The sequence below is a fragment of the Thunnus thynnus genome, chromosome 16 (genome assembly GCF_963924715.1).
Source record: "Thunnus thynnus chromosome 16, fThuThy2.1, whole genome shotgun sequence".
NCBI classification, from domain to species: domain Eukaryota; kingdom Metazoa; phylum Chordata; class Actinopteri; order Scombriformes; family Scombridae; genus Thunnus; species Thunnus thynnus.
This window is the reverse complement of record NC_089532.1, coordinates 16,196,041-16,213,191: the sequence shown is the minus strand read 5'-3', so window position 1 is coordinate 16,213,191 and position 17,151 is coordinate 16,196,041. Positions and strand designations below refer to the sequence as shown.

Genomic DNA, 17,151 nt, shown 5'->3' with positions numbered 1-17,151 from the left:
TCTTATATACAAGTATAATCTTATAATTATGTTAGCTAAGTTTCATAATTTTTCCAAAAAAACTCTTGTTTTTCATAAAGAATGTGAGCAGTACTTACAGAACATTAAATAGCGTATTGCACTAACAAGAAGGCTGTGAAAACTATTGGGTGTATTGTTTTTAATGTCTTTAACTCTATTCTGTTGTTTTAATTATTTTATGTATTATTTTATTCATTATTTTTATTGTTATTGATTATTCTTCCTTTTTCTTTATTATCATATATTATTTATGTTCCCAGGAATGTACCTCATGTTCACTCAATAAAGTTGATTCAAAAAAAGCGGATGTTTTCCATTCTGTGCTCTTCCGGGTTGCTCAGCTAACTGTCCACACCACAAACTGAGAAACCTTTGACAATGACAGCACAACTGTAGCGGACTGAGCTGCCTGAAAATGAGAAACATACTCTTAATTGCCTTTCTGGCTCCTTGTTGGGTCAACGGGGCAATTAAGTCGAGAACTACAACGGAGGAGAGCCGCGAAGAAAACCCGGAGTTCGGTAAGTAACTTAGCAAGCTAACGGTAGCTTTAACGGTTAATCTAACGTTTTTTGGAAGAATGAGCGTTAACGACGATCACTGTAACTTTATGTTTTATACTTATGTAATGTTTTATTATATATATACATATGAACACTAATTTTTGTCTGAAGTGTTATTAAAGTGGTAAAGACATTAAGTCAAGGCTAGCTGCTAATAAGGAGCATATCATCAGATTGTCGTAACACGATTTAACCGCCATACTCCGCTGTTTGAAATGAAGTAAAGCGGTTTCCACTCCGTCGTGAATGACCACAGCCGTCGGTTCATGTCTTTCAGATGGTCTGAGCTCTATCCTGTCAGATTTTGAGGTACTTCCGGTGTCAGGCCTCCAGCTGCACTCTGTAAGGAAGAGAGACGTTCACACCCAGTCTCACCTGGAGCGACTGGTGAGCTTCAGAGCCCTGCACAGGTACAGCAGCACCCTCATGTCTCATTGATATAACGTTACGCCCACTTCAAAGTGAAAAGTTAAAAAAAAGTTATTGGTCCACCGCTTCATACTAGTAATTCAGAGATCCCTTCTTAGTGCAACTCCAAAGTAATATGTCTGGATCACAATCCACAATCCTTGTTTCATTTGTGGATGTCAATTTTGATAATATGACAAAAATGACATTATTTTTAGTAGGAAATCCCTCCTTGCTCTATATCCACTGCAACTCAGCAAGGAAACCCTATCAATAGAAACAAAAAGTAATCATGTTTGGATTAATGTGGATATTATGGTTTTATCTTCTTTTCTTGACTTCAGAAATTTCAAGCTTTACTTGACCACCAACACAGACCTTTTCACCGAGAAATTCCAAGCTGTGTTTGTTGATAAACACGGGAAAGAGGAAAACTTCGATGTTCAGCTCCAGAACTATTTCACTGGACACGTTGTTGGTGAGTGGATGATGAAGGTCTTTTTTAATGTTTTCCCTGAAGCCGTATTTTCCATGAGTCGTAGTTTGAATGTGCAAAATAGGCTGAGCTCTACATACGTGCCTGTCTGAAAAATCTTTAAGACCTCAATCTGAGAAATCATGGTCACATAAATGCCACTTTTGACTGAATATGATCAACAACAATAATAATGTTAGACTGATGCCGATATGCAGGGTGCGATTTGCCAGGGGGATGGTAGGGATTTCCCCATCTCTGGTCCATATTTTCCTGCCTCTGCTGAATTAGTTAAATCCTGGTGGTGACAAAAGTTTATCCCCTTCATAGTGATTTATGCTGCTTCACCCATAGATGATTTAAAATATCTAAAATAAAATAGGCTATTTAAAAAAAAGTCTAAGTAAAGTGCTGCAATGTGAGAACAGTTTATAGTGCAAACAACAATAAAATCAGAAATGGACTGTCACTGTCAGTGCTTGCATGACAATAGAGATGACATCGTGTCAAGGCTATGTGATGACAAGTAAATGGACCAGGGGTTGCCTCCTTCCTATCAGACTGTTTCCTTAGTCTGACAAGTAGGCATACTGTAGCACATTTATTTCATGATGACAGCAGGTTGTGCTGTTGCAAGTTGTGATTATTTTCTATTCAATATTGAAGTTGTTGCTGCGCATAGAGCTGAATTACAGTGACTTGCAAGAATGACATTGAGTGTATTGGCACGTCTGGCAGAGTGGTGCTATCTGCAGTACAGAAAGAACAGTACGTTGGGGTTTAATTCTGGCATTTCAAATTAGCATATACTTCTGTTTTTTCATATGGTAAATGGACTGCATTTATATAGCGCCTTTCTAATCCTATTGACCACTCAAAGTGCTTTACAATACATGCCAACATTTACACACACATTCATACACTAATGGCAGAAGCTGACATGCAAGGTGCCAACCTGCTCATCAGGAGCGATACAGCGCTTCCTATCCAAAGCGCCTCACAATGTTTGTATGCTCACCCATTCAACACACACTCAAACACCAATGGCATGCCATCTGGAGCAATTTGGGGTTCAGTATCTTGCCCAAGGACATTTTGACATATGGACTGGAGGAGCCGGGGATTGAACCACCAACCCTCTGATTGGTGGACGACTTGCTCTACCTCCTGAGCCATGATGCCACATATGAGCACATCTTCTATGTGTCTGCATGAGTAAAGGACAAGGCATGAACTTGACATCACATTGCTGACAGTGAAAATATTGCACTACTTGATGAATTAAATCTTAAAAAATGGATTAAAATATTATTCAAATGCAGTGGTCAAGTTCTATAACTGTTTTTATAAATGTTACTGTTACAGCTGCAAGAAATAGCCTAATAGGTTCCATAGTCTATATAGGCCCTCTGTGGTTCTGATTGATTTCCATGAATAAAAAACAACCCCCCCTCTGATTTTTCACAAATAGCACCCTTCAAATAAGGCTTAATTAAGATGATACTGGCTGATGATAATAGTATGCTGATGTATGTTTACTTAATAGATCACTGGATTTATTTCAAATTTATTAAAAGTATCACTTTTATTTATTTTGTGTTTACAGGAGAAGAGAATTCACATGTGCAGGCACACATGGACGGAGATGAGTTTTCTGCTCACATTCTAACCAATGAAGCAGAATACAATGTAGAGGTAAGGAGTGCCTTTAATGTCATTGGGCCTCATGCAGAAACATGTTTGTACACTTATCCTAAAACTCTTTTTCTGTGGTTTGTTGTATGAGTGATGCAAGTCAGCTTCAACAAACTCTCTTAACTGCCCGAACTTGTCATAAATTGCTTGTTTCAACCCGTTGAATGTCACCCATTCATGAGTGGGTGCCCGTTCGTGGGATTTGACCTTTCAGTATAATCACTGCCCCTAAAACTGCCATATAAGGCTACATGTTCCGTCTTGTTTGTGGCATGTTTCATTCACCAAAATGTCACCAAAGACTAAAAAGAAGAATTTCACACAGCGGAGCTTTAAGTCATGCTGTGAGAAATCAACAGACAAAAAGTAGGTGATGTTACACTGTCAGCTGCAATAGAAGATGATACTGGACCGAGACCCTGAGGCTGCTGTTTCCAACAGCTGCTGAAATGTAGAAGTTGCTACACCAGAATATGGCATTAAAAATCCTAAAATCTAAAAAAAAAAAACTCAGTAAATTGACAGCCATGATGATGATTTTGATACCATATTTAAACTCCAAATTCATTCAGATTAAGTCAAACAAGTGTTTCTCTTGTGAAGAAAGACAGAAACTATCTATTCATGAATTGTACAACAAGTCTGGACCAGTTGTAAATTTTGTTCGGACCTTCAGAGAAAATTCTAAGTACGAGAAAATGGATGGATGCCACAAATTTTCTTAGATCACTCGAATGCGCCTCTTAAGAACGAATCTGTTCGCACGAGTGGTTCTTGCAAGAGACCCATTGTTTCTATTTGGAATCCAAATAGAGGGGGAATTGACCCTTTACCATCTTTTTTGTAAGACACTTAACCCTCGGCCATTTTATCGAAGGCATTTGACTGAAGTTTGACAGTAGAGAGGCCACATTGTTGAACCCTGTGATGGTTCTCAGCATCATCAAAGCAAAGTATTGCATGCACATTCAAATATTCCACTGGGTGCACTTTCAAAAAGGCAAAACGCAGGCTGAATGCTCCCTAAAGCATTTATTGAAACAGTGATGGGAAGTTTTTCACTGTGTTTTCAGTGTACTATGTCTTGGTATTGCTTCCCAGCATTATAAAAAATGACTACTCAGGCACCTCTGTATTTCACTCAGTTGAGTGCCATATTGCTTATACTTATCTTTACTCTGTCATTTTGGATGTACTGATTTTTAAAGTTTTATTGCTGTAATCTTTTCAGCTTGCAGTCTCTGATAATTAAACGTCCATCAAAGGTTGAACGTTGCCTGATTTACCAGTCCAGTAGATTCCACTAGTAGCTGATTTAAAAGATACTAGAGAAGGAGACAGTTACATAATAAATGCCCTGTAGCCCAGTTTATCTCATAATGAGCGTGTTTTGCATCAGCAAAATTGTTCTATCAGTCCATTACCATCGCCATGTGTCTTTTTCCTGTTATCATTCCTCACCTATATCTTTATATCCGTATTTCCTCTGTTTTTGTCGCTCTTGTCTTTTTTTTTTTCTCAACATCTCTTCTCCGAGTCCTCTGTTTTGCTCTCTAATGCCGTCTCTCTTTCTCTGGCCATCCAGCCCTTGTGGAGGTTTACAGATTCCCCCAGTGATAACAGGTTGCTGGTTTATCGCTCTGAAGACATCAAGAATCTGAGTCGCATCGTCTCTCCAAAAGTGTGCGGTTACATCCATGCAGAGACCAAGGACCTGCTGCCACAGTCGGCCAGGAGGGATTGGGACGGGCAGGAGGAGGTGGACGAGATGAAGGGTGAGATCAGCTGTCTGGTTTCCTCTCTGGGTGTGGAGAGTCCTGCATATGTGTGCGTGTTTATATTTGTGCGTCTGTTGTGGAAATATGTAGGAGGAAGATGGAGTATATAAGGGGTTTGAGATCACTAATACGAGCTTAAGAGCCTAGGCTCTGTGCTTTTGTTGGATGTTAAGAAGAGATAAAAAAGAGTAGGAGTATAACAAATGTTTAAGGTGGAGAGAAGGAAGGAGGAGGCTCTAGTAGTGAGACAAAGGAGGTGGGCGTTAGATTCTGTAACAATCATTTTAATAAAAGCCTTAACCTAGCCTATTTTGTGCACATACACACTACTGACAGGAGATTATTATGTAAAAACCGAATGCCTTTTTATTCTTTTGTGCTGCTGTGTAAATGTAAAGCATATGACGGTGATAATGTTCCAGAGGCGATATCTAAAACACCTCTCACTGGCTCCCAGTTGAAAGCACTCACTGGGGATATGAGTTGAGGTGAAGGTTCTTATGGAGGAGGCATTAAAATTCATGGAGGCTCTGCTGCCCAATGAGAAGAATCGTAGTCGTCACTGGTCTCCCACTGCTTGTTGTGGAAGCCAGAGCAGCGCACACCCACACTCCTTAGCAGTGTTACAGCCAAGTGTATGATGTAATGCTCAAAAGAGGTGTCCTCCAGTTGTCCTTTTCTGTTTATTCTGCAACTACTGACTGTTCAGAGTTGAAGATGTATGAGGCATCTCTCCAGAGTTCCTGGGTATACATGTTTTGTAGGAATTAATACTTACATATGTTGTATATTGTATGATAAAATACAGGAATAATATCTGAATATATGCATTTAACAGTTTAATTTATTGGAATAATGAGGCTGCAACACACTATTATGGTGCAGCATTCTTACCTAGTTCTCTAAGGAAATCCCTAAAATATTTTCTTGTCACCTCTGTTCAGTTTTATTTAATTGAATTCTGAATTTTATCACTTATGGAGTCAAGTCGTGTAGAAGACAGAACATGGAGGCTTCACAGACTCTATGCTTTTCTGTTAGGGATGCACAAATCCAACTTTCTCTCCCCTGTTTTCCTATACCTCCACTCATGTTATCTGCAGATACCGAGTACGATCTGATACCAGTTCCCAAATTAAAAATCTGTATCACTGTGTGGAACACTTGGTTTCATTTTTTATGTAAGGTGACATGAGTTCAGGGTTTTGCTGTAGCACTAAAAACTGAGTCAGCAGCCCAAAGTGATGAATGGTAATGGAATGAATGTAACTGATAGCGGAAACACTAAATCTTGTAATGACACTGATAAAGAAACTGTATTTAATATGGGTCGGTCACATCATGGCCGATACCTGATCCACTTGATCAGGTTGTTATTTGTGTATCACTATGTTCTGTAACTGAATTAAAGTAGAGTTTTTGAGTATTAATGATACACTGAATATTTTGGGGGGTTTGGACTGTTGGTCGACCAAAACAAGCAATTTAAAGGGCTCTGGGAAATTTTGATAAAGATTTTATAGGCTAAATGACTGATTTATGAAAGAATAATCAACAGATTTCTTACTTATGAAAATTGTAATGTTTTGCTCAGGGCTGCAGCTAATTGCTAGCTGCAGCCCTGAGCAAAACATTACAAAGTTGAAACTGAGTACCACAGACGGTAAGTCTTGCATGAGCATCATCTAATCTGTGAGGTCATGTTTTGTAGCAATGGATAAATCACAGAATCATTTTGTACAGTAGACCTTTGAGTTTATCATGAAAAGCTCTGCCATAGGTGGATAATTGAGCCTCACAATATCGCCCTATGTCTATATGTGAAATCAGCTTTAATTTACTGAGGCTACCTCGTCTAGCTTTCAAATACAGCAGACCTCATCCATGCTCATTAATATGCACTCAAGCCTCTACTATAAAGGTAAATCTTGGTTTCGTTCTGGCTTGAAGAATAGAGGCAGAGCTTAATCAGTTCACAGGCAAACAAAAAAAGAAGACGGGTTGCTAAATGTGAAAATGAGGGCAATTAACAACGGGATACTGGAGCATGGCCTCATTGTGTAACTCCTTGATGTCTTTATGTATCTATCTTCATGTAAGCTTACCCTTGACTTATATGTTTGAATACGGCAATGCTTTTTCCCCTCTGTTTGTCAGCCTGTGAACATTTTTCTTGTGTATGTGTCATTAAAACTGCTCCTGCTTCCTCTTACTTTGCAGAGTACCACCACAGAGAGAAGAGACAGGCCCACGACCACAAGAAGAACACCTGCCCCCTGTTGCTAGTTGCAGATTACCGCTTCTTCGAACACATGGGCCGCGGACAAGAGAGCGTCACTCTCAACTACCTGGTCTGACTTTATCATCTCATGTACAAAACCTAATTCAGTAGTGCAGAAAAGGAATAACCATGTTTAACATGCATCCACTGAACTAGAGGATAATTTAACTGACAAAATCAGAGAAAGTCAAAATAATTATTTGAAGTATTGTCTATATAATTTTGTTTGTTAATCATTGCTATATGATTTTTTTCTTTTCTCATTTCAGATTGAGCTGATTGATCGAGTCGATGACATTTATAGAAATACAACCTGGGATGATGAATTCAAGGGCTACGGGGTCCAGATCCATCAGGTGTGTGTGGCTGACTGTGTGTTTGTTGTACGTTGTTGAACTTTAGTTCAACTATGACTCTGGAAACAATTTGTGGCACTTCAGCATCAAACATCACCACTCCCAGCAGCTTGATGGCTGTGTGACAGCCGGAAGTGAAGCTGAAAATAACACTAAATAACCCTCAGTGGGTTTGAGAAATACATTTTTAAGAGGAACTGAAAGCTTTTGTGTGTGCCTTGTGGGGTAATTTAATTTGTTCCACAGGCTTTGGTAATGAATGGAGACACTGTTTGTCATACTATGAGGCCCGGGCTTTGTCATTGAAAAGATATGCAGTCATTTAGCCACTCCTATGGTTATGTTCTAATCTTCTTCACCATAAATATAATAAAAAATAACTTGTAATGTGCCACTTTTAACCTCAATAACTTTAAGGAAAATTTTAGGCTTTTAACGCAACCCCTTGAGTGCCATATAGAAAGTCACATGGTCCTCCCGAAAAATGCTATCTGCTTTAAAGCTATTGCTACTAGTTGGTCGACTGCTGGGCAACTTCTGACAACAGTGACACTTATAGAATTTGTGAATGAATGGGATATTGTTTTTATGATTTTAGCAGCTAATTATTAAAAATGCCACAGTAAAAGAAAAAAAGGAAACTTTCTCGTTTTGAACAATCTTCATGGCCATTTGAGTATAGATTTCTGAGTTTATGAGGTACACCTAAATGCACCATGTCCCTTGTTTTACAGTCTATGGTCAGCACTTTACAAAGTGATGTAGACGCACAATCTATCTTTAAGTGTGTGCGTGTTTAAGTGGAGACAGCCTGACCACGCCTCTCAAGTGTAGATGACGTGATGTGATCACAGGGTAAAAGCTCAGGGGAGGCTATTTGTGTGCAGCAGGGGGAGAGCGAGTCGGTGCAGGTGTGTCCGCGTCTGTCTAGGAGTATATCAGAGAGAGACAGCGTGAGAACAGGGTGCACAGCTCCAAAAATAGAGAATCTATCTGTGGCAGGCAAAGTTTTATTGTGGCGGGCCACCACAAATAAATGAATGTATGGGACTCTAATGTTCTGTATGTATCTTTAAAATCTGGACTATTTTCAACTGCAGCAGATGTAGCAAATGATATGAAATATTCCATGAAACATTCATTATGAGCCAGTACATCAAGATTTGTGACATGGCTATAATTAAAATTGTATAATTACACATGATGAATTGTTCATAAATGGTGTCTTTGGTTACCATTCTCAGATTATCATCAACAAGGAGCCGACAAAGCCTCCGCCTGGCCATGCTGGCACCGGTTGGGTCCACTATAACATGAAGAACAGTCCCAAAAGTGGAAAGGAGGTCTGGGACGTGAAGAAACTTCTGGAGGTAGGAAAGCGAGATGAAGAGAAAAAAAATATTTCTAGGTAGACAAAGTTCACTGTGAGAAACAAACTATACTGTAAGCATAAAGTACATGGTGGGAAGGGAGGGAGTGGAGTCTTTTTTTCAGTTAAAACCTTGGGACTGAATATTTAAAAAAAAAAAAAAATCTCAATGGATTCACTAATGACACTTGCTTAAAATGTGTAAAATGCTCTGCACAATCTTATTTGTAGTTTAAGTGATGATAGTTGCAGGCAGTAGCTTTGGCTCAGTCAGTATAAAACATTTTGCCATAACACTGCAGTTTGTCCTCATGATGTCAGAGTTAATAAGCCTGGTTTAGATCCAGATCCCACGCGTGTAATGGAGGAGTGATTGTATTACAAATAATAGCTTTTTTCTAAAATATATTTTTGGGCCATTTTTGGCCTTTTATTGGATAGTGACAATGGAGAGATGACAGGATGGGAGAGAAAGACAGAGAATGACATGCAAGGGTCCACTGATTGATTTGAACCATGGACATTACAGTTATGTGGCATGTGTCCTCACCGGTGGCCTGGGGCAAGCCAGTAATAGTGTTTCTAAATATTAATATCTTTATTTTTATCAGTTTTTGTAATGTTGACACATATAATTGCTGATAGATAATGGTCTCCTGTGTCCCTTAGCAATTCAGCTCAGACATTGCAGACAACGCCTCCACTGTGTGTCTGGCCCACCTGTTCACCTACCAGGATTTTGACGAGGGCACATTGGGACTCGCCTACGTGGCCCCTTCTAAAGCTCAGGCCCTGGGCGGCCTGTGCCCCAAACGTAAGGACACCGCCCTTCAGTGAAATGGCTTTCTTAGAATAAGCTCAGCAGTAAATGCTATATACAGTATATTGTCACAGCACAGCAGTACTGATAAAATGATTTGTTGAGGTCTAGGGGATGTAATTACCACTAGCTATCCGAGCTATTAACAAAAGTTACACTATCAGCAACACGCCACTCTCCTCTCCTCTTCCTCTACACACTCTCTCTCTGGCATCTGACAGGCTCATATTAGTTAAGACCTGCCTTCTTGACGTTTGGAAATCAAAAAATAAAAGACAATCTGTGACTGTGACAATATATACATCTACATCTTGAAACATCTGCAATACCAGTATATGGTTAATAGAATGGACATCTGTATGTGAAATATTTTACAATGTTATTACACTTTGCTCTGTTGTGCAGCTTGTGTATCATGTCTTGAAGACCATCTATGTTGCAGCACCAGTAAAAATCTCTTATCTGTTCCAGTCATGTAAAGGGAAAGTATTATGTAAAGGCTGCTAGTAGATCTGTTTACCAGTAGGACAGATTGTAATGAATACTGGTCTGGTCATGGAAAAGAGGGAAAATATACTAGATACTAATGTCTTTCTTTGGTTGTGTTATTTTGTAGCATACTACCCATCTCACTCTGTCAAGAAGCCCAGTTACCTCAACACAGGCTTGACCAGCACCAATAACTATGGCAAAACCATCCTAACAAAGGTCTGTTTTACTTTGTTTTTTCAGTCATCATCTTTGATATATAACTAATTACTGAGCACACTCAGTTTCAGCCAGGATCTTATGCAACATGTTATCTTGCCAAGTCTGAGTAGAACAGACACACCTTTAGTGTGGGTGTCATGAGTAATAACATAAAAAACATAATAACATTTAAAAAAATCCTGTTGCATTTTGACACCTAAAGTTTCTTGCACATTGAAACAGTTTGCAGCCAGGTTTCAAAACATACATGTGAGCGTGGATTAATTTTTGGGATTTGGGGGCTGAGACTTGGTGTAATTAGCATTATTACTAGGAGAATGTGCTGTACTTAATCACTCATGAGTTAAATAAGCAACACTTCTATAACACCAGCGTCTTATGAGTTTAGACTTTTTGTCAGTCTTGCATTTGCTGCTGATAGAAATGTGTGATTTGTTCTTAATTGATTCATAGACACATAAGTAAACTACGTTCATCATGAAAGAATCTGGTGTGTTTGGGTCCCATCAGGAGGCAGATTTGGTGACCACTCATGAGCTGGGCCATAACTTTGGAGCAGAGCACGATCCTGACAACATCCCTTACTGTGCTCCCAGTGATGACCAGGGGGGGAAGTTTGTCATGTACCCTATTGCTGTGAGCGGAGACCATGTCAACAACAAGGTACCCACCCTACCAGTGAACAAGTAAAACATGGTATTCAACCACAACACGGTATACCACAGAAGCATTACTATCTAGTTAGTGTCAATGTGTCAGTATACAACAAACTATGCTGTCAGTTTATAAGATACAGTGAGTTAATGATGAAAAGTGTGATATAAAGTGTGAACCCCACCACAGTGTTGGATAAGTGTGACTCACAGTTGTTCCTGTGAAATATCATGACATACAGTAAATGTGCCTCCTCCACCATTGGCCTTAACAGCTAATGTGCATATGACTTTTCTTGCACTTTGAGGTGTAAAGTGGTGCTGTTTATCTGTTGTGACTTTTTCTGCACTTGGAAATATCTGCAGGGTTTAAAATCGAATCTTGAATCACATCAATCTGCATACAAAGGCCATGAAACCTGTAAACGCACGATCAGTTTTGACAAAAAAGATGCACTCATTGCAGGAAGGAATTCAGTAAATGACCGTTGAGAAATGTTTGCATCAGATTTACATCAGTTATTTTTCTAGTATTTTAGCTTCATGGCAGTCCTTCACCACTATCACCTCTCACATCTGAGCAAAAAACATCCACTCCTAGTTAAATTTAACCCCTGTCTACTTCTCTTCCTCCCACCCCAAAGCGTTTCTCCAACTGCAGCAAGATCTCCATAGGAAAGACGTTACGTTTCAAGGCTCCTGTGTGCTTCAAGGAGAGGAACAGTAAAGTATGTGGGAACTCCAGAGTGGAGAATGGGGAGGAGTGCGACCCCGGGCTACTCCACCTCAACGACGACCCGTGCTGCACCTCTGACTGCAAGTTTAAATTTGGTGCACAGTGCAGGTATGAACCCCAAATGACACATTATCACAGTTTTACAGTTGATTCAGTTTCAAATGTGCACAAATAAGTCCATCCCATATTGAAACTGTTAATTCATAAAACTTTTATTATTTTATTAAACTTAAAATGTCTGAAAATCTTTGTTACTAGCTTGAAAATGTTTGTTTTCTCCACAGCGACAGAAACAGCCCGTGCTGTAGGAACTGCATGTTTGAGCAGGCAGGAACAAGGTGCCAGGAAGCCATCAATGCTACCTGTAAAGGCATATCCTCCTGCACAGGTGAGCGCCCTCTGCTGTTTGAACACAAGAATTGCAGCAATCACTGTCTGAAAGGCTGGTAACAATTTAAAAATGATCAGTTAAAAATACTGTGGTGGATGGTTATAGGTTTTGTAATTTGGAGAAAATTTACCACACAAAGTGATTCAACTAGATCTCTTAACCTTTCTTTCACATCATAGGCAACAGTAGTCAATGTCCACCTCCTGGAAACGTTAAGGACGATACTGTGTGTGTCGACAACGGCCGGTGTCGCAACGGAGAGTGCAACCCTTTCTGTGAGGCCATGCAGAACCTTCGGTCCTGTGCCTGCAACGGTAAAGAGCCCAAACTGAGAGAAGCTCGATGGAAAAGTGTTAAATGCTCTTTGAGTTAATCTTCTCCTCTGTTTGCAGAAACAGAGAATTCCTGTAAAGTGTGCTGTAGGAGAAAAGATGGCAGCTGCACTCCCTTCATACAGACCAACGAGAGTTTCCTTTTCCTTCGCAAAGGAAAACCCTGCACTGTGGGCTTCTGTGACGGGGACGTGAGTGACCCGACCTGTTAACAGTCCGCTCCACAGAGAGGAGTCCTGCTGATCCTGTCATTTTATATCATGTTTAGTTTTTTTTTCTTTTTTCCTTTAGATCCAAACAGTCCAACACATATATAGAAAATGTAACAAACACTGCAACAGATTTGTAGATTTGCTTTATTTGTTTGGAGAGTGTTAATGTTCCGTTTATCATCACAGGGGAAGTGCATGAAGCAGGTACAGGACGTGATCGAGCGGTTGTGGGATTTTATTGACAAACTGGACATCAACACATTTGGTAAGTGGTTTACAGCAGGCCACTTTCCCACAACAGGCATATGATTATTTGGAAAATGAGTCTTACGATTTTGTATTTATTGTTCATGTCTATCTTAACCCCACCTCTTCATCAGGGAAGTTCCTGGCTGATAACATAGTGGGCTCTGTCGTGGTGTTTTCACTCATCTTCTGGATTCCTCTCAGCATCCTGGTTCACTGTGTGGTAAGAAACTGCCGGACATCAGTTTACACTAGTTGATTTCGGTGTGCCATGAACTGCTGTTTTTGGATTCTGTAGCTTTGTGGTTTAAGATAAATCTCTTCACCAGCTACAGTAATGGTTTTAAAACTTTTACTTCGTTAAGTGCTGATGATGCTGCTGTTTTTGCGTTTTTCTTTCCAGGACAAACGACTTGACCAGCAGTATGAGGAGAACACAAAGTCCTTCTACTACCCTCCGAATGTAAGTTTGTCATCTCCCAAATGCTGTGCTCGTATATGATCTTGTGCATCAGCATTGCTGCCACACTAACCAAACTAATACACTCCCACAATGCTTTTTGAAACACACTGCCATCTTTTAATAAGGAGGGGAGAGCATAAAGGTTTATTGTTCAAGGTGAGGTATTTCTTTCCTTTTTTTCTGAATTGATTCTCTCTCTTCATGCATGGTCTGTCACCATTTATCCAAAAAGAGAAAAAAGAGATCACCAACAATGAAAATATGTATTTACACCAAACTTCTCTCTGCTATATTTGGCAGCAAAGTTAAAAAATATTGTAAAATAATGTTTAAACTTAAGAATTACCCATATGTCTGGCTTATTTATCCTTCAAAAGTTTTTTTTTTAAAAATTATATTTTTGCAATCACAAATGCCTTCCTTTGTGATTTGTTAGTAGATGATTTTCTTGTCAGACATTATATTTATTGTCTCTTTGACATGCAGTTCGTGCTACTGCAAAACATTCATACTCTTCAACCTGACATTATTTCCAATACACACCTGGTCTTATATATATTGGGACAGGACATGCATGGATTTAGAATCATAAAAAGCTGTAACTTGAAGCAGTGTGAGCTAGCGGTCAGGCCTCACTGTCACTGCTGGGCTCAATCTCCGAAATGACCTGTCCATCACTCTTTGCCTTGGCCCCTTTCCATCCTCATTGGAACTGCAGCAGATGGTGGAAGTTTGTAGTAGAGCTCCCGCCATAGGTGAGTGCGTGTGCCATGGCTTGGTGTTGCGATGCGTTGCCATTGAATCCATGATGATGATGCATGGTCAGTGGCCCGACGTTTGGGATACTCCTGCAGTCGTTTACTCCTTGATGTAATCACTGATCTAGTTGCACATTTTCCAGCTCTCACCTGCGTCTTTCATCCCGAGAGATGAAGCAAGAGAGGCTTAAACTGAGGCTAATGTGACTGAATAACTGTCAAGCATGTTCCTCTGCACACATGTCATCCATGCAGAGTCGTATCCGAGATCAGAAATTACCTCAAGAAAGCAAGATTGCATTTTAGGAGTATTCAAACAGAGAGAGGACTGAACAGGTTTCACCTTGTTGTCTTTTGTGGAATCCGACGCAGTGTGTGTCAACATTTTAAGTTTGCATCTGTCGCTGTTTAAAGCCACAACAAGAAGAGGGTAATGTCATCTAGGTGTTTTTTTACCCTTTTGTTTTCTTTTTTAATGGCTGTTTGCTGTCGAGTCCTTTTTTTTTTCCTTTTTTTTTTAGGTTTGATTGGGAACACGTGGAGACTGAGGGTACATTCCTCTGTAGACTTCCTCACTGTAGACATTTTGACTTGTAACAGCAGGAAAAACACTGGAGTAACTAATACAATTAATGATGGCTTAATGTCATGTTGGTGAGCCTGTCAGCCCTGCATGTTAGCTGACAGGGACACTATCAGGGCTCTGGTGCCCCTAAATGGACTTCAGCCATTCTTAATATTAGTTACTCCTCAGTTTGATGACACAAAATGTCCACCATAAGGAGGGTCTCATATTTTACTCATTCCCACTTTTAAAGGGGATATTGGGGGTGGTAATGGGGGATGGAGATGGCACATAATTATTAATGAATTTCCCTTTAACAATCATGGAAATAAGATGAAGATTATGATAATAAAACTACTGTATGTCATGTTAAGTTCAGGGGAAATTCACAGAATGGAGTAAAACATGGAATGGATCCCACCTCAGTCACTCCGACAGCTTTGATTTTTTTTTTTTTTTTTTTTTTTTTCCTGCTGTCTCACATTGTTCTTGTTCTTCAGAGTCAAGACATGCTGGGCAACCTCGAGTCAGCGTCCATGCGCATCGTCAAGCCTCCTCAGCCTCACTCCTCCTCCGCCGGCCGGACCGCGCTCTCCTCCCTGCCCCCGCAGCCTCAGCAGCTGAGCCAGGCCGGGGCCCCTCCCGCGGGCAGCAGTACCCAGGCCCCCGGTCCGAGCTACGACCTCACCCCGGACAGCGCAGGGGGGTTACGGATGGCAACCATCCAGGAGGACACCAGCAGCGGCTCTCACCTGGGAGAGGAGGGCCTGTCGGAAGATTTCACAACCGCAGGAGCCTACTCGTCGGCTACGAAATCCTCCTACGAGGATCTGACCGAACAGAACCTGCCAGCCAGGGACAGACGGCGCCTCAAGAGGCAGGAGTGCATTGACACTAAAGAGACCGAGTGCTGAGATTCAACAAGCAGCACTTTTTTTGTCGAAAAGTTCCAACATGGAACCTGATATGTGTTTTAGAGAACATGCAAATGCGTGCAGCATCATATGCATTTTTCTTGCCACAAATCACAGACAGCAACTGGTGAAAGGTAACAGCATACATGTTTCATAGGTCAGATTTTAGTGTTTAACATTTCAGCCAATGCTAGATATGGATAGTATTCAGTCAGCTGTAACTTTGAGCCACTATACAATTTCTTGAATTCCTGACTACAGTTAAATTGAAATGTGATTTCATGTTTTCATGTATCGGTGCTGAAACGATGCTGTGCCTTTTTTCAGTTTGGTAGGTGTTTCTTGGCGAGATGAAACCTGTGGAAGTGAATCTAAGTTGCAGCCCTTTGTGCTAGGTTTATCGCGGACCAGTGACCCAAACACATCATATTTAAATGATCTTTTTGTTGTTTCTACTGTGGTTTCTCTATATACAGATAAAAAAAAAAAACGATTTATGCCTCTATCAGCTTTTGCAAGCATGCTGTGTCAAAAAAAGTGAACAAAGGTTGTGTTTCTTAAGTAGTCTAAGCATTAAGTTAAAAGCCTAAATCTTGCCTTTCCCCCCCAAAACACTTGTGCACAAAGTACTGTCTGTGAAGCAATGTGACCTCAGGTTTGCTCCGTTTTAAAAGTGAAAGATGTTAATATTATTAATGTAGCTGCGGTTATTTTCTGTTAAAAGAAAATATTTCAGTGTGACTCACGGATGCTGAACTTAAAAGATAATTGTTGTATCCTGAATCAAAAAAATAACTGCACTTGGAAGTATTGTTCGCATTACTGGAGGCGTGAATTATGTTTTATAAATGTACTTAATGTGCTGTGTCATCAGTAGTTTGTACATTTAACTTATAATGCAACATTTTGATTCTGTGCAAGGATCTGGCAGTAGACTCTACAGTATTACACTTATTTTATTTGACCTGTAGTTTAAATTTTAAGAAAATAAGTCTCCTGTAGTGTGATGCTTTAATGATTTATCATGTACTCTTTCTGTGTGGTTGATCCCTGTATGAAACACTTTGGTGCCTTTTTCTTATTGTGCAGGAACCGTTCCTTCTGTTCACAGACGGGGGAAAATCCAAGTACATGCACATGGATCTGGACATCCTGAGTTTAATTTTAGATACCTGAAGTGCTCAGATGTTATTTTTCCAACATCCTGCCGCTTGGTTCTCGGTCCTCGTGCCAATTTGAGTCCATGCACCTCTTTCACTTACTTATGCTGTTTCACCACTGTTGCCTGCTGTGTCACATGTTAAATTACTTTTAAAAATGTATTAAGTGGAGGTCAAGAAAAAAGTAAACTGTATCTAACATGGAGTGCTGACTGGATGTGAATTGTTACACAGACAGATTTCA

At 40.1% G+C, this 17,151-nt stretch overlaps 1 protein-coding gene across 1 annotated transcript; it reads left to right on the top strand.

The window, feature by feature from the left end:
* The first annotated feature begins 325 nt into the window (after positions 1-325).
* adam17a (ADAM metallopeptidase domain 17a) lies at positions 326-17,112 on the top strand. Its single transcript, XM_067615161.1, has 19 exons — positions 326-542; positions 862-994; positions 1,337-1,470; positions 3,074-3,162; positions 4,748-4,937; positions 7,161-7,291; positions 7,491-7,577; positions 8,822-8,947; positions 9,616-9,760; positions 10,383-10,474; positions 10,988-11,140; positions 11,775-11,974; positions 12,151-12,254; positions 12,437-12,571; positions 12,650-12,780; positions 12,988-13,066; positions 13,182-13,270; positions 13,451-13,510; positions 15,334-17,112. The coding sequence occupies exons 1-19, from the start codon at positions 437-439 to the stop codon at positions 15,745-15,747; spliced, it is 2,598 nt and encodes an 865-aa protein (XP_067471262.1). The 5' UTR covers positions 326-436; the 3' UTR covers positions 15,748-17,112.
* The last annotated feature ends 39 nt before the right edge of the window (positions 17,113-17,151 follow it).

Coding starts and splice junctions, on each gene's coding strand:
- adam17a (XM_067615161.1), top strand. CDS start 437: ATGAGAAACATACTCTTAATTGCCTTTCTGGCTCCTTGTTGGGTCAAC. Junction 1,471..3,073: donor TTTCACTGGACACGTTGTTG/GTGAGTGGATGA, acceptor TTGTGTTTACAG/GAGAAGAGAATTCACATGTG. Junction 11,141..11,774: donor GAGACCATGTCAACAACAAG/GTACCCACCCTA, acceptor CCCACCCCAAAG/CGTTTCTCCAACTGCAGCAA.